This window comes from Danaus plexippus, chromosome 7 (genome assembly GCF_018135715.1).
Source record: "Danaus plexippus chromosome 7, MEX_DaPlex, whole genome shotgun sequence".
Lineage (NCBI taxonomy): Eukaryota > Metazoa > Arthropoda > Insecta > Lepidoptera > Nymphalidae > Danaus > Danaus plexippus.
This window is the reverse complement of record NC_083541.1, coordinates 3739213-3761538: the sequence shown is the minus strand read 5'-3', so window position 1 is coordinate 3761538 and position 22326 is coordinate 3739213. Positions and strand designations below refer to the sequence as shown.

Genomic DNA, 22326 nt, shown 5'->3' with positions numbered 1-22326 from the left:
TGTACGCTGACTGTACCGTGTCCTGTTTGTACAAAACTGTCACAGAGGCACCCGACAAAGCTGTTATTCACATATACTGATATCTATAGAAATATTTGCGTGACGATATATTCGGTTATAAATACTGACAAAGCCGTAAATTTACAGTACATTTAATAAATCACTGAGGATAAAAAAAAAAAAGAAAAAAATCTACAGATAAAAAATATATGTATATATAAAAAATATACTTATATCATTATGTAGCAATACAAAGATATTACTTTTGATACATTCGTCCGTATGAAATATTACAATCACGAATGCCGCATAGATTATTTATTGCGCTTCCTCACGACATCTTGAAACGTATCTCAAACGTCTGACATTCGGTTAGCCGTTACAGTAGCATACATTCACGTAATAGTTTCAGTTGAACTAAAAATACGCTCCTGTAATATTAAACAACCGAAATTAATATATTTTTCTCATTACTGAGTTAAAATAATATATATGTATGTATATATATTTTTTTTTAATAATGGACGGAAAACATCTAAATGTGAGTCGATATAAGAAATAAAAATAACATATAATTCAACTAACACCATGCCATGTAAATATTTGTTGGAAAAAAAAATTAACCTCACTGATTTTCTTTTTACTGCCAAAAAAATATAATTACTTAAAATAACATTAAAATTTAATAAAAATTGTATTAGCATCACAACAAAAATACATAAATCATCACAACAAAAATACATAAATCAAACCATCTATCTCATTACCAAAGCAGGCTTTGGTAATGAGATAGATGGTTTATGAGATGAATTACAACTTGTACAAGTTAATGCATTGATTTTTAATATTTAATATTTTTAAATTTTATCATCAATAATATGAAAAAAATGTAGCAAATTGATTTTGTGACAGCGTCGTTTCATTTCTTACATTTAACCTTCTATCGGTGTGCCATAAAAATATAATTAAAACGAAATAAAAAAAAGCTTAGAAAATAAAATTAAAAATAATGTTAAAATTAAACAGAATCACAAAAATTTATGCATATTAGTTAAAATATAATATTTTTTTTCGAAACTATGTATTTTTAAACCATCGCAAACAGTGCTTACTTGATAAGATACATGTATGTCATATCATTTCAAATAATCACGAGCAAAATATAAAACGAATACTACTCTAGCACCAAGATTTTATTAAACTACGTTAAAACCCAAATCCACCTGTCTTATTTAATAACAGAACTTCCCTAAAATACAATATATACAGGTAGATACACACATACATACATCTTTGCACATTTTGTACTAGTGAAAAATATTCTTGTGACAGTAACAAGATATTTATATAGCGTTATACAACTCTATCGTTAAGACACTAACAACGCAGCTTTAACAGTTTTTCATAGATAAATCTCACTGACAGCATCAACGTGGGTTTACGAGTAACTTTAAACACTCCGCAAGTAATGTGACTATTGGAACTCATTATAAGGTACTGTATTCTGATCCCGAGTTAACATCACACTGATAACGGAGCATTAACTGCGTTTCAATGATAAATCTTCGCAAATTATATAACTAAACTACATTACTGTATGGGAAACGCTAAACGCGAACTTGTATGGGGCATGCTGAATACAAATCCCTCAACAGCTCGCAGCACACGCCCGAGGCATAATGTTCAACAATATTGCTCATCGCAAGCTCACTAGTAACATGAACACATCATCAATCCGGCACGTCTATACTTGTGATAGGCACAATTGGTTTCAAAGCTTCGTTTTTCTTTTGGTTTTTCTGTTTCTTGTCTTTACTAATATTATCATCGTCTCTATATTCCGAGGTCTGTTCGTTAGTCTGCCTGTTCACGTTGTTGTTGTAAGCTATGTTCGCGTATTCTTGCAGCAACGGGAACACTGATAGTAAGAATTGACAGAAATCCTTACGTATACCGAACCACCCTGGAAATAGATGCGTAATATTTTTTTTATACATATTATAGATCAAGTAAGTAAAGAAGTTAAAAATTAGAGAGAATATTACGTTATTGAACGTGTATTCCAAGAAGATATCAAAGAACTAGGTAGTTGCTACTTTAAAATAATTCTTAAATCTATGTTTAAACATTATAGCTTATATATATTTATATATATATTTGATACTCTTACAATTGATACAAAAAATAGTCCAACAAAAATTTTAAACATCAGTTTAACTAAGTTTTATATGGACAAAATAATCAAACTAATTTCTGGATACTTATATCCAGTAACACATTCCATCAATATATATTTATATTTTACTTACATTTATTTCCCCCCTTGGAGCTAAACGACATTATAATAAGTGTAGCAAATGTAACAAACAGTGGGCTAACAACTACAATATATGATAAGGACAACCATTCATCTAGTTTATTTGTCAACAGCACCTGAAATAATAATGAATTATAATTGATATTAGCCTTTTCCATATATTAAATTATATATAATATACAACCATTACACAAAACATATATATATATATATATATATATTTTATACTACAGTTTACATATATATATATATATATATATATATATATATATATATATAAATTCTACAATTACCTGAAACACCAATATCGGTATAACTGTGAAAGTGTACGCGAGTGCTGAATTGAAACTAGTCCTCCTTTGTTGAACATTTACTTCGGGTGTTCGTAGCAGAATACCAGCAAACATTATGCTGTATAGGACCCCTGAAGGAAAACAAATCTCTTACTATATTATACACAATGACATATGAACAGAGATATTAAAATTATATCATAGAAATTAATATAATTAGTATAATATATATATACTAGTTTTTGCCTGCAATTTTGTCTGCAACTTTTAGATTTAAAATGTATAGGGGACCTGGCACATCTATTCCTACTGAAAGGCAGTATATAAGAAGATTTTGAATTCTATCAACCTTTTTTTCCCTTTCAATCGGATGAAAAGTATCCCATGTCGCTTTCCTGGTTCTAATCTATCTCTCCTCAAAATTTCAGCCAAAGCCATACTTGAGTTATAAATAGTGTTACTAACACGACTTACTTTTATATATAAAGATATAAAACTTGTGTATAACAGTCTATTAAAACATAAAAACATACATACACTCACCTACTAGGCTGAGACACATTAATATCCACATAGGCACAAACACAACCTCCCACGACCAGTTGATAAAATGATCCAATCTTAATGCCAAGAATATAAATTGAAGTATATTAACAGCACAGAACAACTCCAACTACAAAAAAATATATAAATATAATAATAATTAATTAAAAAAATATATATTTTTGTTGCAAAATTAAATTTTTGTTGGCTCTATGATATGTATGAATTTCATAGCAATGAAACTTGTTTGAAAAAAATTGTTTGAAATCAATATTATATTTATTAATAGTATGCATTAAATTTCAATCCTCCATTGTATAACTTCTGTACCATTAGTGGGGGAAGATAAAATGTTCTGTGACTCTTCAGCTCATTGAAACCCAAATACATAATAAATTCCATAGAAACTTTAAATTTTAGATTTGTAAACGCAATGGCAAGAATAGTTACGTATATAAAATCATTTACTACTATTGATATTAATATTGAATTTGTGATTAAAACAGGCCTTAATATAGGTTTACTTATACTATATCTTCATCTACAATACAATGACAATCTATTGAATTTAATAATGAACTGGTTCCTTTTGAGTTAGAAATACTATGTGTTAAGGTTGTTTATTGTTTGAATGTTTAGCTTCAGCAGGTAAATTTTATTTTTACAACTGACAACATTTAAATTGAATAAGAATGTAGTGTCGCCTTAACAGATACTTTAAATTAAGTGGTATATAATTTTAACTAAAAATAAATGGCTGTATCAATAATAAATGTGATCTTTAGGTTTCAACATTTGCATTTTAATGTTTCACATTAAAATAATATAATTTATAGGGAATCATATAAGGAGGAGGAGGAATAAAAATTTTAAATATATATTTCATCAGTCAGTTGGTTTAGTCTTACCTCATAACTCCTATCGTGTTTAACACACCATATACAGATAGCTATTGAGACTATGCTAATGAATATGAGCGGTATGAACACCAATATCCAAACATGTCTATTAGTTGTCAACTGGTCACATACAAGAAGTTCAAACATGAGCAATATCAAATGTATTGCAAGACTTATTAACATGGCCTTGTAGTGAATATATGCCTCACCTTCCAATCTGTGAATAAATATTTTGTGATTTACATATATGTATACAGATGTTTGTTACTGAATTCTATATTTAGAGTAAAATATACAAGCATAAACATTATAGAACTTATGTATAATGAATGTAAGCCTACAAAGCTAATTTATATCTAAAAGTCTTGATGTAGGTCATTTTATTTGTAAGGTCATTTCAATGAATAATATAAGTAATTACATACCTGAAATGAGGGTACTGCCACCACACATATGTACCTACTGTAGCACCAAGTACAACAAGGAATTTCCATATCCATATTGGTGTGAATACTGCCCAGTAGGACCATGATATAGTGTTATCTAACTTTAAGGCCAAAAGAGCGGTGAATATCAGTAAACAAGTGTGAACGACGAATTTGCTGTAGATTGTAAGAACAAGGTTTTAATATATATCGAATGAAAATCCTCCACGGTTTAAGGGTTACAGTAAAATTACCTCGGATTAAAATCTTGAAATAGGGTCTGTAAATTCATTTCCAAACACATTCACCTTATTGTATATAAAAACTATTGTCATTGCACTTTTCCTTTGGACTTAGAACTGAAGTAAGGCTTCTTTACAAAAATTCTAACAAAAACAGTAGCTTGTCATGCAATTGTATATAGTATACAAATTTTTCAATATATAGGTACTTAATACATAGCTTAAATAAATTACCTATATTTAGTTTAAAAAAAGAGTTCTCTATTATAGTATTAAGATGACCTATCATTATATTCTATGAATAAGGTATAATAGACTAAAAAATTTATGACTTCTAAGAATATAGCTTTATATTAATACAAAGGATAAAATCCTAGGAAATTTTTAATAGTACAAATTTATTTTTGAAGCTTTAGTTTTTTCTATATATTCTTTAAAATGAAACTACGGTGATTTTATATGTGTAAAATCGATTTCACTTGCTAAACTCTACTTATGTTATGCAAAAACAAACTGTCATCCGTCATACTTAACTCAAAGTCGAATGACAAAAATCAAAATACGCTCACTGGATATCAAATACTAATAGTAGTGAGATATTTGAAAATCGTCCCCTTTTAGAATCAGAAATTCAATAAACTGATTATATATTTAGCTTTAAGCTATTTTTATAACATCTACATACTACAATGGCCTCTCCCTCTCCTAAATCGCCGGAACAAAGTGAAAAGAACAAACAGTACGACCGGCAACTGAGGCTTTGGGGAGATCACGGTCAAAAAGCTCTTGAAAAGGGTCATATTTGTCTCATAAATGCTACAGCACTTGGTACTGAAATATTGAAGTCAATAGTTCTTCCTGGAGTTGGAGCAATTACTCTTGTTGATCATAATATCGTTAGTGATGAAGATATTGGATGTAACTTTTTCTTAGAAAATATAAGCCAAGGGCTTAATAGAGGAGCAGAAACGCTACGACTATTATTAGAATTAAATTCGTCTGTTCAAGGTCATGCAGTACAAGAGCCTCCTGAACAGATTCTGCAAGACAACCCAGATTTTTTTAAATCTTTTAGTGTAGTTATTGCAACATCTCTAGGTGAGAAAACTACACAGGATTTAGCAAATCATTTATGGGACATTAAGGTTCCTTTTATATTATGCAGATCTGTAGGATTTTTGGGTTCTTTTAGAATACAGATTAATGAGCACCCAATCATAGAAGTTCATCCTGAAAATGAACAGATTGATTTACGTTTAGATGTCCCATTTCCTACATTGGCTGAATATTTGAATGCATTTAATATAGATGATCTTGATTTAAAGGATCATGGACATGTTCCTTGGATTGTTATTCTATATAAAGCAATCCAGAAATGGCAAGTTACAAATGAAAACAAGTGGCCGATCAGTAGGAAGGAGAAAAATGAAATTAAAGATATTATCAGAGGTTTTATTAGGAAGGATGAGAATAGTATACCTATTGAAGAGGAAAACTTTGAAGAAGCCTTAAGAGCCGTCAATACTGCATTGGTCCCAACATTTCTGCCCGTAAATATTAAGGAACTAATATACAGTAGTTCAGCAACAAACTTAACAAAAGACAGCTCATCATTTTGGATCATGTGTTCTGCTTTGAGAGCATTCATTGAAGCAGAAGGAAAAGGAAAGTTACCCCTCCGAGGTGTATTACCAGATATGACGGCTTCTACAGAACATTATGTGAAACTTCAAAGTATGTACAGAACTCAAGCTGCTATTGAAGCCGAGATAGTTTACCGTAAAGTTCAAGAAATAGTGGCACAATTACATTGTGATAGTATAAGTGATGCTGAAGTAAAACTATTTTGTAGACATGCGTATGATCTGCATTTGATAAGAGGCACTAATATATCATCTGAGTATCAAATGGGAACTGTGGCTTCATACATAGCAGGTTATTTAGAGGAACCAGATGTCATGATGGTACATTATATACTATTACGGGCAGTGGACATGTTCAGATCTGAGCATTGCAGAGCACCAGGTGAATGGGAACCAGAAGCCGATATATCTAAATTAAAAACCTGTGTCTCCAAACTATTAAGTGATATATCATGTTCACCATTCCCTAAAGACGACCATATTCATGAAATGTGTAGATATGGTGGAGCTGAAATTCACAGTGTCTCAGCCTTCCTAGGGGGTTGCATAGCCCATGAAGCAATCAAAATTGTAACAAAGCAGTATAAACCTGTTAATAATACATTTATTTATGATGGAGCCTCTACAAACTCAGCCACATTTACATTTTAGAAATGTCATTAAAGATCAATAAAAAAAATTGAGGGTAACATTTTTTCTCTTTATAATACGCCTTTTGTTTTGTTAAAATTATAACTTATAAAGGATATAAATGAATATGCACTATATTACTTCAAAGTTGTGTATTTTCTGTTAGGATATCAACCATTTACTTATTGAAATATGAAAGAAATTGCAGAAAACATTTTAATTAACAATTTTTAACACATAAATTAGATAAAATAAAACATATCACATGATTAAAAAATTAATTGAAACAAACTATACATTTGGCTATAATCCACATGGAAGGCTGGTGAAGTTATGTTATTATAACAACAGTAGGTTTTTATATGCCTGAGACAGTTTTCTCAGAGCTGTAACACAACAGTGAAAATTTCCCATTCATTACCTACAGATTTCACCTGAGCCATAATTTCAACCGCAATGCATCTACACCATTGAGATAGTATCGAAATAAGCGTTTGTCTCTTACGAAACCAAGATTTTCATAAAGTTTCAGTGCCGGTTTGTTCGTGATTTCCGTTTCTAAAACAACTTCATCAGCATTGTCGTCTATCATTGCCTGGAAATTAAAATGAAACATGACTATACTATTTTTAAAAATGCAGTCTCTATTAATAAATAGGAATGGAATCTTTATAAGAATTTTGATATTCAGTTTACATTTTTTTGAATTAAAATGAAAATCTTGTCATTAAACTGGCTTACCCTAATCGCTTTCTGCACTAATCTAGAACCAATCTTCTTTTTCCTATATTTTTCATCCACAGCCAGCATAGCTATGTATCCTCTTTTAACAGCATTTCGATGCATATCTAATTTACACACAATGGCACCAATACATTTTCCTTCATGACTGGCTAAAAAACAAAGCTTGGGCCAATTGTGGATGAAATATCTATAAGTGTAGATAGAATACGGTTCAGACAGATCCTTTTGTATGAGTCTCATTATTTCTGGCATTTGTAGCTCAGATTCATAGGATATAATTTCAATTTCTTCTTTACATGTCTGTGAAGGGTCAGAGTTTTCAATACTATCATTTTCACTCAACCCACTGCACATAACCTTCTCAATTTCCAAAGGTTCAATGTTGTTAACAGCATGATTATCAAAATCATTACACTTTACACTATTTACATTCATTTTAACGTCGCTGGGTGCTGCATCATGTGCTACAGGTTCTACATTAGGATGGACAACACTATCTTTAGAATGATCACTTGTACCATTTGTTAGGTTACTAAAGTTGTTAATATGAAGAGTATTTACTAACGCATCACTCAATTTGTCTTCATTCAATTTGTTAATTTCATCAGTCGTTTCAATAGGATCTTTGGCCTTTTTGCTTTTGTTTTTCGTGCTTGCATTTTTCTGATTGCACTTTATATTTTGTACATTTTCTTCGACGATTTGATTCATATCGATGTTCATCTATATATTTTATATACACATTCAAATCGATTATAAGCTCATATAATTTTCAGAAAAGCATTGTATGATTATACAAACATTTTCATGTCAAAATCGTAAAAGAGTACTACGGACATCTTGGTACAATAGTATTCTTGCGATAGAAAAAGTGACTTGACAGCATGTATATACACTTAAGTTAAATGATATCTATATATAAAATAAGTAATTTAAAAATGCAACCTACGAAAATATTTCGTGGATTTATATTAATTTTTACAGAAGTACTTTAATCCCTCCACAATCACATTGCAAAATTGATGTTTTGTATTGCCATGTAAAGATTCAATAAAGAAGTAATTCGCCCTTAAGACTTCGATTTTTAAGTTTATATTTTTATGTTATGCAAGTTTCAAATTTCCATTACTATAATTTTATATTTTGTAAGTCTTAAAGTATATTAGTAACATAACATTTATATATACATTTTAAAGTGTTTCTTTCTGTATAAGTTACTAAATATCATAATTACTGTAATATTCAATATATTTCAAATTTCTTCCTAAAAATATAATAATATATTTTTTTTAATAATTTAATATCTAAGTATCTATATTTTTGTCTAAATATTTGCATAGTATTTTGTACATGTTTTATTTCTAACTTCAATTACAATAAATTAATTATTTTATTAATTGGCCGTCAACATGGACATAATGTTTTACACATTTGAAATGATTTCTGTACTACATTTATATAGGTTTTATTCGTAGTAAAGACTCTATAGTTACGAGTTGATGACGTCACTCGAAAACAATATGGCTGCTGAAAACGCGCGCGATTCTGTTTTAAGCAAGTACTATGCTGTTCTGGACGAGACCACGAGTACTCGCTCGATTCGAGTCTCGCTCACTCTACTCGAGAAGTCGACTATAGGCTTGAGTTCAGTATCCGGTTGATAGCCGGTGAGGATTGAGGCGGCGGCGTCATGTTTATTGAGCGTACCAAACGCGCGCCGCCTCTTCGTGATTTTCTATAATTTGTAAATATAATATTTATCTATTATGTTGAATTTAAACTAAAACCACAGTGCTAGTGATTCTAGAAGAGGGTTTATCAACTGTTACTTAAAACATTAATGAACATCACACTGTACCTTTAATAAAATTTTAACTCAATTTTGGATAACTAAAGTTATCGTTGGTTTATAATAACCAAATAATAAAATTTAATAAATCATTCATGGACTCTACATTAACGTTAATACTGTAGTCACAGTAGTTTAATTTTTGTGCTATTTATATGTTAAATAGAAGTGTAACGACTGAGTAGTATTGAATGGATTTCTATTTAGAGTATTATAAAACATTGGAATTTTGAATTGGTGAAGTGAAAATAGTATATGTCAAGTTTGATGATTTCCAAATCAACAATGGCCGATCGCGAACGTCCTGCGAAAACCCCCATCAGGGTGGGTTTTTACGACATAGAGAGGACCATAGGCAAAGGAAATTTTGCTGTTGTTAAGTTAGCCAGACATCGAATAACGAAGACTGAGGTAAGAATACCATTGTTACTTTTTCAGTGCATACAAATCTTAGTAATTTTTCTGGATTATGACCTGAATGTTCATAACAATTTTAGCGTGCAATTGCAGAATGGCTGTTTTACCGGAAAATCGAATAGCTAGCTCACTAATTAATGTCTGATAGACATAATATATTATCACAAAAATATATATTCAATATTAAGGTTAATTAAAACAAACAATACAATTAACTAGAATTATTGTATCATTAAGCCTTTGTTGAATATCAGAGTGTATAAGATAAGAATAAAGAGAGTTGAAAATACCTTTGGGTGACGACATCGGTCCATATAAATTTATTGTGGGAAAATCGTGACGTACAATTATTATCTGACAGCAAAGCTGTCAACATATAATTGAATATTATTAAGATAAAGAAAATATTTAGTATATTTTTCTTTGATAATGTTCGTATAATTGAAAAGAAAAATTTATTTTTTACTAGTTTACTATAGTAACAAATAAACAACTAGCGACGATTAATTGTATAAAATTCTATAATATACCAATATAGAACCAAATATACTATAAATCTTTAATTACTTTTCATAATTTAGTGTAATAACATGTTTAAATAATAATTATTTTTAATTAGCGATATTATTATTATCTTTATCCGCGCAACGTTCGTCGAATTGAAGGCGTTTCGCAACTTCATAATTAAACGCAGGAAATAATTTTGATGCATATCAAAATTACGTATAGGTTTCTAAACGAAACCTTGTTTTTAATATGGCGTTAATTTAGAATGTTTTATTATATCTTCCTGTGTTCATTATTTACTTTAATACGGTAATATGAATGTCCTTGATTGTCAGACCTATTAACATTACCTACAAAATTATCAATTGTGAGAAATGTATGTATTTAGTACGATATTAAAAAAAAGTAATAACACTCCATAAATTCCGAAACAGTCATAACTTCGCAAAGTATCAGTAACAAAAATGTTTGAAATGCACTCGTTTAAAAAAAGAATGCAGCTTTTTAAAATATAAAACCTTTTTTGTCTTAAATCTTCGTTCTCAGCCAGGTTCATCTATAAATATGATTTAAAGATAAACTTAGACAAGGACAAAATAAACTTTCCCTTGGCACAAAATAAAAATCATAAACAAGACGTCACGCGACGTCTAAAAAGTAAATATTTATGAAACCATTAACTGTAGTCACGGACAATTGCTGCGTTTTTCTTTTATTATTGCTTTGTGTCCTAATTAAACATTATCTTATTTTATTAATATCTAATGGATATATTTTCTGAAACCAGCTGAATTAAAAATAATAATAATAGAATTTAGGACTGTTACTCAGTATTTTGTTAACCTAAATCAAATTAGTCTTGGTTGTTATACCGAAAATAGTTAAAGAGTTAAATTTTATATTAACATAAAATAAATGTAACATTTCAATATCATATATTTATTGTATGGAATATAACAAGAGAATATACGCTCCAGGCTCCTAATCTCTATAATAACCGAAGTCACGATTCCAATCTGCAATTGTTTAAGTCCATAAGTCTAAACTTGGTATGATGACAAATGATCGGCTCGTGCACACAGTATGTATAGGATCTGTAGTCGTATTGTAGAAGCAATGATGCAATACTAGACTACAGAATATACACTTCCGGATCTAGTTCATGTTTACTATTATTATTAATGTCTACTACAGTAAAACAAATAGATAGAATACGTTTGTTGTGTTGCTTGTGATTTGTCTAATATGTGTCTTATAAATCACGTGTAGCATTCCGTTCAATGGGGGCACACGCGATAGTGTTGTAAATTTTGCGTATGCAATCAGAAAGTTATAAATATTGTCGGTTTGTCGCTCCCGTGCGATAACCTTATTTTTTTAATTATTTTATTTACAAACAAGGAATCGATGTACGTTCGATTGTAAATATATGATAATTATTACATATTTATTCATATTCATGTCAATAATGTGATATTTCTAATCTTAAAGCGTTCAAAAACATATGTAAATACGTTTCATATCAAACAGGTATGAAGTAGTAACCCGTCGAATTAGGTCGTTGGCCGAATACCGTCCCCGGGTGACTCACAACGTTCTAAACGTACCGACAGACACTCTACTATATAAAATTGATTTATTTAGTACTGCACTACATGTTAATTATTGTGTCACCAACTGACACTAGAGAGTGGTGAGTGGTGACGCATTGTTGAAAGTTATAAAAGAACAAGTTGAATGAATGGTTTCAAATAACACAAAACTAACACATTGTCTGATGTCAATTGTCTTTCCATTCAATATCCGTGACATTCTGATTTCATAACCACGTAATACGTATCAAAATTTTAATTAGGACGTCCAGAAACTGTGGATAGAGATACAAAATTCAAAGAAGTCAAAGTGGCAATGTATATTTCATAATAAATATTATTAATATGTAATCTATAGGTGCTGATGGTTTAAATATTAATTTGTAGATGAACGTTTTCATAATAATATCCTAATGAGAGCATCTGCGAAATATTTCAAGGAACATAATCATCAATCAGCGATCGAGTAGTCTGAGGTCGAACGAGCTCCGCGTCCAGAAATACAACGCCATCGACCTTGTCTTCTGATGCACGCAGTCTTACGGTTTAACATTTTTCCGTGTGAACAATCCCCATCAAGGTGACGGTCGAATAATCATGAATTTGCGTCAGACGCGCGTAGCTCAAATATACTATAATTATGGCATACCAAAAATGTATGTATTTTATATTAGCATAAACTAAAACAGGCAAATGCTATGGAACGTTCGATAGAATTAATATAATTTATAAAAAATATATTATATATGTAACGTTTGTAGGTTTATTAGGCATAGCTTTGCTACAATAACTCATATGTCAGCGATGCAACACACGAATCTTCATTTATTTAAGTACCTGATACCTGTACTGTATGTGCAGTCTGAGTTTGCCAGCTATATAATATAACCGTAATTGGTTTTAAGGAAGCATGTATAAGATGCGTGACAGAAACAAAGCTGTGTATTTTGCCAGGAAATCGTACCGTATGGCACGAGCGGTTTATACTGAGCCGCTTGAAAAATGTACTCTTGACGCAAATGCGTTATCTATTTTAAAGTTCTGCGTCAGAGTTTTGCTCTTATCTGTTTTGTGCAGTCTGACGGTCACCCTCAGATACGTCTTAGGTAGCCACATTACTGAAACTTTCACTTATATTGATTATCTTAATACCTACTTATCAGTCGATGAAGCCGTAAACTAAAAGTTCAATGTCTTTGTCTTTGATACGCCAAAGATGAAGGTCAAGCTACAAAATGTATTAAATATTATTGGTTTATTAAACAGAATTTGATAATCGAATTTCGTCTAAAAAACATGACATTATACAAAAATAGACTAGATACCTAAAATCTGACAACGTCACTTGAGGCCTCAATAATCTTTCAAGTTTCAGTTATATTTAACTTTTTTTTACTACATCACTGTTACAAATCAGTAAAAATTTTCGATCTCATTGTTTTCTCAGCTTGTTTTTGGTCTCTTATCTTATTTGCTCAAATCAAGCATTTATTATTTCATGTCCATATAAGTCATCAGTATCTAAAAAAGTGTGATAATGAATTTATGTATTTAATTAAATGGAGAAGGTTTTAATAAATTATAACTTGAGATTTCTAGTTTATATTAAAGTGATGACAAATTTATTCCATAGTTTTTTACGTCAATGAATGTATCTTGTGTTTTTGAAAACATATGTGTGGATATTCTACTACATTAGAAATGCAGTGAAAACTTGTACAGACGTATGTAGGTAAACAAACCTCGACAAGCAGGTGCTCTTTAGACAAAGACTCTGGCACTAAAAAGTAACGCTTGCGTGCACCTGTGATTAAAAACAAGAAACTACAGCTACAATATAAAAAAAACTTGCAATTTTAATTTGGAACATAATTTAAATAAAACTCTTTCAAAAGCTGCACAGATAACAAATTGAATACGGTTGCTTTGGTGGGGAAAAGGATTTTTAGGCCGTGGGGGTGGGTGGCACTAGTATGGAGGGTACTACGTTCACCCCGTGCTTACGTTAGAGAAAAGCACTTTCAGCTACGTATACATGATGTGTTTTTACGCTCAAGTTTTAACGTGTTTTAAGAAGTTTTTAAAAGGAATTTTATATATAGTACAGCGAGAGTTTACACATCGCTGATTAGTTGTTTCTATATTAGTTATCAATAAAATATTTATAATAATAATAATCTGTTGACAACAAGGTCCTTAACTATGTTCCATATATGTATGTACATTTGTATTTTTATTACAAATTAACTTTTGAATTTCAACCTCGTCTGTACGCCGAGGCAATTCGTGATGCAATGAAAATTTATTCTGTCATAATTAATGTGAGGATCTGCAGAATTTCAGCTCGTTACGTTGGTTGGTTTCTTAATTAACGTTACAGAGAATGTGGAACAGTTTAAAAGAAATAAAATAAGATTGGCTGAATGCATTTCATTACGTCATGAAAAATACTTGCAGTCTCAAGCGGATCTGGTTATCCTGTCTTTGTCACTCCTCAACCTTCCTGCTTCCTCGGCCCTATTGATCGCAGTCTGGACTTGTTGATTACGCTGAATTCGGTAGGAGGGCGGAGACAGTAACCACTACGGCGAACGTCGATCGTTTAGTACCTACCTTGTTAACTATTACCATATATATGTATCGATTATTTATAAATATTTTTATGATACTATTTCAACACAAAAGCTGCTAAAGAAAAAAAAAACAAAAGAGTTTTTCATACATTTCTTATAGATTTTGTATTAATTGTTCATAATTTTCTAATTCGCGACAGCGTGAAGTCTTATAATTATTCTTAGCTGATCCTTCGTCTGGCTGAAGAACAAACTTGGCATGTCAATGAGCGAAAGTAACCCTAATTATATATCGACCCAAGACAATAACATTCACCGAAAATATTCTAATGAGTAGTGACGTAGGCTACGTTTGATAAATACTTCTTTCGGTCAACAGTAGCTCGTACGTCACGAAATGATTTATGTTTTACAAAAACGTTCATTTACGAAAAAGGAACCTTCCTTTTTTTAATGTAGGTTATAAATGAGACGCAGGTGCGTCAACAATGCGAGCATCGTCTTAGTCTTATCGTAATTATAAGATAAGAATTGACGTAAACGACACTCGCCCGGGATATGTTTCCCCCAATGTTTAATAACACACAGTTTATTATTAATATTACAGATAACATAAACATCTTGAGGTTAGAATTCGAAACCAGATGTTGTCTTCTTCAAAATCTGTATAAATTTTTGGTTAAATAAAGTTGTGTATAAAATTAGATTTAATGTGAAGATTTGTTATTCGAACAAAAATACTATTGGTTTTTTTTTAAATATAATTTTAAAATAAATACACTGAAGTTATAATTAACATGGTTTTAAGCTGCAATAACAATTTTCTTTATTCTATATGTACTAGATATTGCACTATACATATAGACACATCTCGCGGAATTTGATAAGTAGTAATCTTTTTGTTAACCAGTCCAAAAGTTAGAAAATTTAAATAATCACACATACAAAAATGCAAATATTATTAATATATTATTCCTACATTTCATATCTTGATTAGGTAAATCCTTATATTTTAATTAGCTTATTGTTGGTAATTATGATGTAATTTTATATTAAAAACTACGATAAATCTTTAAATGTAAGGTCATGTGAATAAAAAACTATTGTTTCGTTAAATTAATATAATTATTTTATATTATGGTTGCTTTATGTTAATTGTATAATAAATATTAGCTATCTATTTGAAGGGCGCGTCAAGACCTTATCTGATGTTTGATAACAGTCTGTCTTTTTCCATTTTCCATAGTTATTTCAAAAATAGTAGCTCTGATATCCTAGTACCTGTATTATAATTAGTATTGTTTTTTTTATATAACAGAAAGCAGAAAGCGATTTTAAAATTTATATTTCATTAAGATCGGATTAACTTTCATATTGTGTTTCGAGTCTGTAGTACGTTTAAGTTATAAAAATATTTCTCAATCCTTTTTTTTTTTCAATAAAGCCATAATTAGAAATTTTAATTCCTTTCTTAATATTTTTTAAAGGATATGTCGAAATCTATGATATTTTTAAATTAAGGTATATACTTTTATTAAGATAAATATCTATATCTGTTTTAACATAAAAAAAATTAAGCAGTTGTTACAAGCAATGTTGATCTTGATTAAACTGTTTATATGATAAGAATAATCCCGGCTTTACGTTATGATAATTCTGACATTGGTCAGATAAAATTTCTGATGCCAGAAGATGAACCATTCCGTGACATAGATAATAGATATTATTATTAAAGATATAAGGTAGATAGTTGAATAAAAAAAAATATATCTTTTTGATGAACTTTTTCCTTTGACGTATGTAATTATGAAACCGTAAAAAGGCCATACTAGCTTCTATGTATTGCTTAAAAACATTCAAGATCATTTTAATTTGTGTATGAAACAGGTATTGTTTCTTGTTAAGAAGGAAAAACACGAAGATAACATACCTAGTTGATGTGATGTAAATCAGTTTATTCAGGTTCAACCGGCCAAGAAAGTATTATATAGGTGGCTCTTTATTTTAAGCTCTATATATTACATCTCCAGATTCATTGCAGCGTTAAATTATGATGAGATCCGCATCACATATCTGCTGGAATGTCTTCTAATATAATAATGATGAAAGGTTCGTTTTTTAAAATGTAATTGTAATTAACGTTAAGTATAACCTTAATTAAAATTGATAATTTGGTAAGCAATGACTTTTGGAATTCGGTCTTCGTTCTAGATCTTTTATTTGGTAATATTGTAATGCAATTTTTTGTGGACGTACAGATGTTTTCAAATCGTTCATGGAAAATTTTCTACAAAATGTATATGTTTTTATTCGCTATTGGAAGATATTTAAGATATATATATATATATATATGTATATGAATTCATAATTGTGTAATTTCACATGACATTTTTGAACAAAAATCAAACTCGTAACCTTATTTAAATAGAGGTTTTGAATGAGTTTGACGTTTTATAATTCATATGACAAAATGAATATTAATTAGCGAACGGCTTTGATGCCAAAAACTTTCGCAATAATTAATATGTATCGTTTTAATTCGTAATAACTAAGACTCATTATTTCACTAGTGATTTTCAACTCCTGTATGTGGCCTCAAAATTAGATAATACATCCGGAAACACTGATCTAATAAAACTGTTTCCTGGTACAAAAATCACGAAGTGTGTAGAACGTCCGACCTCGTGAATAATGTCCCTTGCTGTTGAGACATTAGTGCTACAAGCTACAAGTTAACCTTTAAGTCTGTCTAAATTTAAAAATATATCTAAGTAACAAATTAACAAACATACTTAAGGTAAACTTAAAGAAGCACTTAGACCATGGAGTATTAAATACTAATGGGCTTAAGGGATGGACTTAAATAGTTCGGGCGTTATTGGTTTTGTAATAATATATACGTTACGATAACAATTTAGTCAATAAAAAGGAAAGGTAAGAAAAAATAAATAAAAATATATATATTTTTAGATGGTTTTTCTATAGATTCTAGGTTATCACACCAGTTAATAGCTATAATTGTCCTACATATTCCGACCCCTAGAGAAAATTAAACTAAATAAAACATTTCTAAAACAACATTTTACATAGCATTATATAAAAAATAATATATTATTCTTTAACAGTGTTGCCACATCTTGTGTTGTTTACCCAAAGACATTCCGTTAATGTTTTCTGTAATTGTCATTTTTATTGCATTTTGGACGTATTGAAAACAATTCAAGATGATTTTTCTTAACGTTATGAAAGAAATGAATTTATTCAAAGTATTATATGCTTAACGACGCTTTATGTTTCAGCTCGTGTTTCTCTTTTTATGAGAATAATAGATTGTATTATGTATGTTAAATGTTTATGTTTCGTCTGCTAAGTGGATACTTAATGTAATTGGTTTGGAATATTTCAAAACTCGTGTAATTAAATGTCGATTTGCACAACAAGAAGCTACATCTCGCTGTCCGTATTAGGGTTGCCACGAATAAAAATTTATATATATAAGCAAGTTTAATCTTAATTCTGGTCTCCTATTACGGTTTTTGTTTCAAAAATGTATCAACATCACCGACATCTGACGAGTCGCACGTCACTACAGACGGTTCAATAACATTAGATCGTTGACCTACGAAAGTGGCCGTTTGTTTAAAGAAAATGATAAAAAAAATTACCGTTTCAATTGAAAGTATTGTTAAACTTTATCCGTTACTTAGCTGTTTTGTTGTACCATAAAGTATAAACCACCTGCGTCTTTAAAGAGCATTGAAATAATTTATTATTATATATACAGATGTTCCTCTTACGTCATTTAATCAGTATATTTTATGTCTTATGTAATATTTATCTCGCAACGCTAAGAAATCAGTAGAGTAAAAATATATTTAAAAACTAGCTATATAAAATAATAGTTTGATAAATATGAAAAATATCTGTGAAATCTCGTATTAACGTGGATAGAAACCATTTATCTTATATCGTGTGACAATATAATTTATGTCTTTGTGTTGCGTTTTTAAGAAATATCTAGTAATTGGGTTATAAATTCCAGCTCACCTACTTTTGACAGATAAAAATTAATTTCGATGTAATATGTTTTATGAGAATTATTATAGTTAGATAGAGAAATGGATACATACAGAGATTTCATCGTACATACATTTAATGTAAATATTTTTTTTTACGGAATGCATTGCAAGCGGAAACTTTCCATTCATTAAAATTAACGTTTTCAAGTAAATTCTTATTTATAGTTGAGTTATTTTAATGCATATTTTAGCTTAATATAAAAGTGTATGTATGTACATACATTGTATTTAATTTTAATGTTTACGTTAAATTTATTGTACATCATGAAATCTTCGTGACGTAAGTACATAAAAAAATGGCGGGTTTTAAGTGAATTAGGTAATTTTTTCTGTAGGAAAATGCCTTTTATGATTCCTTACTCCTCAGCAACGTTAATCAGGAACGCGTTAATTGATTGTTATACATATTTAAATGAGATGGTAACACTGAAGATTGCTTTATTACTAGCTTGTCAAGTATATAGAGCTTAAAAATTGGTAGCTTTTATTAACCCCGTGCAAGGTTTAACCGTATGTAACAAAATTACTAATGTAAAGTATGTTTTTGTATAACTTTCCGTTCTATTTATATTCTTAAAAAACAACTTAGATTTAATTAAAATAATATTTTGGTTCCAATAGGTCTGCATATCGAAAAAAGGATTTGTTTTTCATAAATTAAACTTTCTAAGACAGTTGCGGACATTAATTATTTATTAATGTAATCGCATTCAAGTTCAATAGTACTAAAGGTATTCAAAAATATATGTACTTTTTAAATTACAGAAACTATTTACTTCATACGAAACTTTACTAAGCCGCTACCAAACCTGGTTTTATTACATGGTTTCAGTCCGGTTTACGACGTTCATAATCTTTATAGTTGTAACCTTATAAATAAAATGTGCCCATCATAAAACGTGATTCTAATATATTATTCCATACATTCACCTTGATTTCATACCTGTATTGCATTAAAAAAATAGCAGATTTTTATGTCAGAAAAATTCGGATCTTGATCGCTCATGCAATAAAAAAAAACATGAAGTTTTTACTATGAGAGTGGAATTATTGTTTAAGTCAATTTGATAGCAAGGGCCTCTGTGACGTAAGTAGCATGCTATCGAAATCGGGTCAATGTCGAGCGTCTGATGGTGCATATCTTTCAAATATCACCTCTATTTTAAAATTGCCATCTTTATTATCATATACAAAATGCATAAAAGCACTTTGATTCTAATTTCGAATATACGATGCCGTATATTTTTTTTTGGTCTTTTTATTCACGCACTAAATAATTCAACAATTTTATTACGTAAACATTTTTAATAACACCAATATCATAACATGGCCGTGATAATTTATTTAATGTATGTTATTTTTAATATCCATCTATCGAATCATTTCCTATTCCACCCAAAATTTTGCAGAAATCCATAAATATATTATAAACGAACTTACAAATCTATTTTTATTTCATAATAAATTAATTGTAAAAGAAAAATATTATATAGGTAAATTTCTGAATACAATCATATATATTATGATTATTTTTGATTGTGTTATTTTATTGTTTATATATATATAGTATGTTTGCTTTCTTTTCCATGGATGCTTTATTGAATCTAGAGGTCGCAGCGTTACCAATCACGTCAATTGGCTCAATCGGGGCAAGTGACGCGTGTGTTACGTCAGAGAGTCTTTGTCTGTATGGAAACAGCAAATCACCGAATAACTGTACATTTCCGTTGTAACATCCATACATATCGATTCAGGTTTTATAAAAAAACTAATAAAGATTTTCAATTAAATACACGTCTAGACACAATTTTGTACTCTCGACGGATTTATTACGTGGAGATAAAAATTTACTATCAATAGATATTGTCTGATAGTGAGATTTATTTTGTGATGTCCATTTTCCTTCTGATATGTGGTTTTTGACCTTGACTTTGTTTTTCAGTTAATATATATGATTTTGAGGGTAAATATTTTCCTTTAAGTTTACTATAGTTGCTATAAATGTATTTTCTCTCTGTTGCAGGTAGCAATTAAGATAATAGATAAATCACAGTTAGATGCCAGTAATCTTCAAAAAGTCTACCGCGAAGTGGACATCATGAAGAGGCTAGACCATCCTCATATTATTAAGCTTTATCAAGTAAGTAAAGAAAAAAAGAATAATAACGTATGATACAAAAAACTGATATCGACATAATCAAATATGCAATTGTTTGGTCCTTGGACCAAATACGAAACTAATTTAAATAAATATGAAAAGTGGTTAAGATTTCTAATTCTTAACACTAAATATAAAAAATTCAAACTCTTTCGGTAAAGAATTGCAAACCTCCTAGGTCCTATTTAATTTTCTTAATATGTAATGTGTACGTACGATATATTTATATAATGCTTTTTATATATGTACAATTTATTATACATTGCTATTCAATGTTATAGTGAGTCATTTTGTATACTGCTTTGTTCATTATTGTATTGAAATTACTATATCAACAAACGATGTACCATTTTACGTCAGTTGTAGTACGTCCTAACTTTGGGTTTTCCGTCTATCGCATGTCGCATTACAGTTGTATGAGTAAAGTAAAAAGTACTCGGCAAGCTAAGTGCACCTGAGTCTAATATGGCGCGGGCGGTGGCAATATCTCGTACAGCTGGCCGTTTACCATCTATATTCTCACTCATCTAAGTGCTTTAGGGAATTAATGTGTGTTTGAATATGCGACTGTCATCTCAATAATTGCATTAATTGTGTCTTTAATAAAAATAAAATTAGAAGTGTAGTCCGCAATTGATTACTCACTATGATTTCAAATTGCTAAGTTAAAATAATATTAGATTTTAATACTCTTAAAAATTTCAATTCAATACCTACCCGAAAATTATGCAAATTTTTTTGTTCTTTCAGAGGACCACACCGTGCTTATTTAATTACTTTTCAACAAAATTTACTGCCTGAAAAACATGTGTATTTAAAAATTCAGTAACTAAATTAAATGCAAATCATTACCGACTTCATTTTAATTTTTATAATATTAAGTTAAAAAAGATATTAACAATAGGAATTGACATCTTCGTAACAGGGGCTATGTGTGAACATCGAATTTATTCATTAATACGAATGACATAAGCAAATGTAGAATTGTTAACTTAGAATAAAAAATCTCTCAGCACTGTTTACATCATCACGACTGACGATAAAGCAATAAAAAAACGTATTTGTTTAATATAATCCTTTAAAATACATTAAAAACCAGACATTCACTCCGTTTTCCTTAAATTACATGATAGCATCCGTGTTTTTCCAATCCTATATCTATTTAAGTTCAACATGTCAATACATGGGTTGGGTATTTTTTGTGATTGAATAACAAACACACGCATACAAATCTTGCATTTAACATTTATAAGGTTATTTCGCAAATAAATTTTACATCGTTCAATTTATACATTATTATTGGCTTCTTTGAAAATATGATTTTGTGTATAAATATAAAGTTTAAACAATTATATACAATTTGGTACTTATGTCTTTATAATTATTCGGTATAGCCAACTCTTACACATTAAGGT

General features: G+C 29.7%; 4 protein-coding genes across 5 annotated transcripts in view; 2 read left to right on the top strand and 2 right to left on the bottom strand.

Annotated features, from left to right (window-relative positions):
• Nucleotides 1-1228: 1228 nt before the first annotated feature.
• On the bottom strand, nt 1229-4975 carry LOC116770743 (transmembrane protein 185A). 2 transcript variants are annotated; one of them, XM_032662341.2, is made up of 7 exons: nt 4732-4975; nt 4478-4654; nt 4062-4269; nt 3148-3283; nt 2611-2741; nt 2310-2433; nt 1229-1963 (listed from the first exon to the last, which is right to left on the bottom strand). In XM_032662341.2, exons 1-7 carry the CDS (start codon nt 4779-4781, stop codon nt 1731-1733), a joined length of 1059 nt encoding a protein of 352 aa, XP_032518232.1. In that variant the 5' UTR covers nt 4782-4975; the 3' UTR covers nt 1229-1730. The 2 variants fall into 2 exon arrangements, with proteins under 2 accessions (XP_032518232.1, XP_032518233.1); XM_032662342.2 differs by having other exon boundaries at nt 3154-3283; nt 4732-4970.
• Nucleotides 4976-5238: 263 nt separating this feature from the next.
• On the top strand, nt 5239-7051 carry LOC116770571 (NEDD8-activating enzyme E1 regulatory subunit). Its single transcript, XM_032662107.2, has one exon. It carries the CDS (start codon nt 5409-5411, stop codon nt 7011-7013), a length of 1605 nt encoding a protein of 534 aa, XP_032517998.1. The 5' UTR covers nt 5239-5408; the 3' UTR covers nt 7014-7051.
• Nucleotides 7052-7129: 78 nt separating this feature from the next.
• Nucleotides 7130-8758, bottom strand: LOC116770572 (N-alpha-acetyltransferase 30-like). Its single transcript, XM_032662108.2, has 2 exons — nt 7734-8758; nt 7130-7587 (listed from the first exon to the last, which is right to left on the bottom strand). The coding sequence occupies exons 1-2, from the start codon at nt 8457-8459 to the stop codon at nt 7423-7425; spliced, it is 891 nt and encodes a 296-aa protein (XP_032517999.1). The 5' UTR covers nt 8460-8758; the 3' UTR covers nt 7130-7422.
• Nucleotides 8759-9363: 605 nt separating this feature from the next.
• LOC116770534 (serine/threonine-protein kinase SIK2) overlaps nt 9364-22326 on the top strand; it is a 30425-nt gene continuing 17462 nt past the window's right edge. Inside the window, exons 1-2 of the mRNA XM_032662043.2 lie at nt 9364-9996; nt 20777-20893. Coding sequence (XP_032517934.2) covers nt 9841-9996; nt 20777-20893 — 273 coding nt within the window. The 5' untranslated portion in view covers nt 9364-9840. The remainder of the gene's footprint in view (nt 9997-20776; nt 20894-22326) is intronic.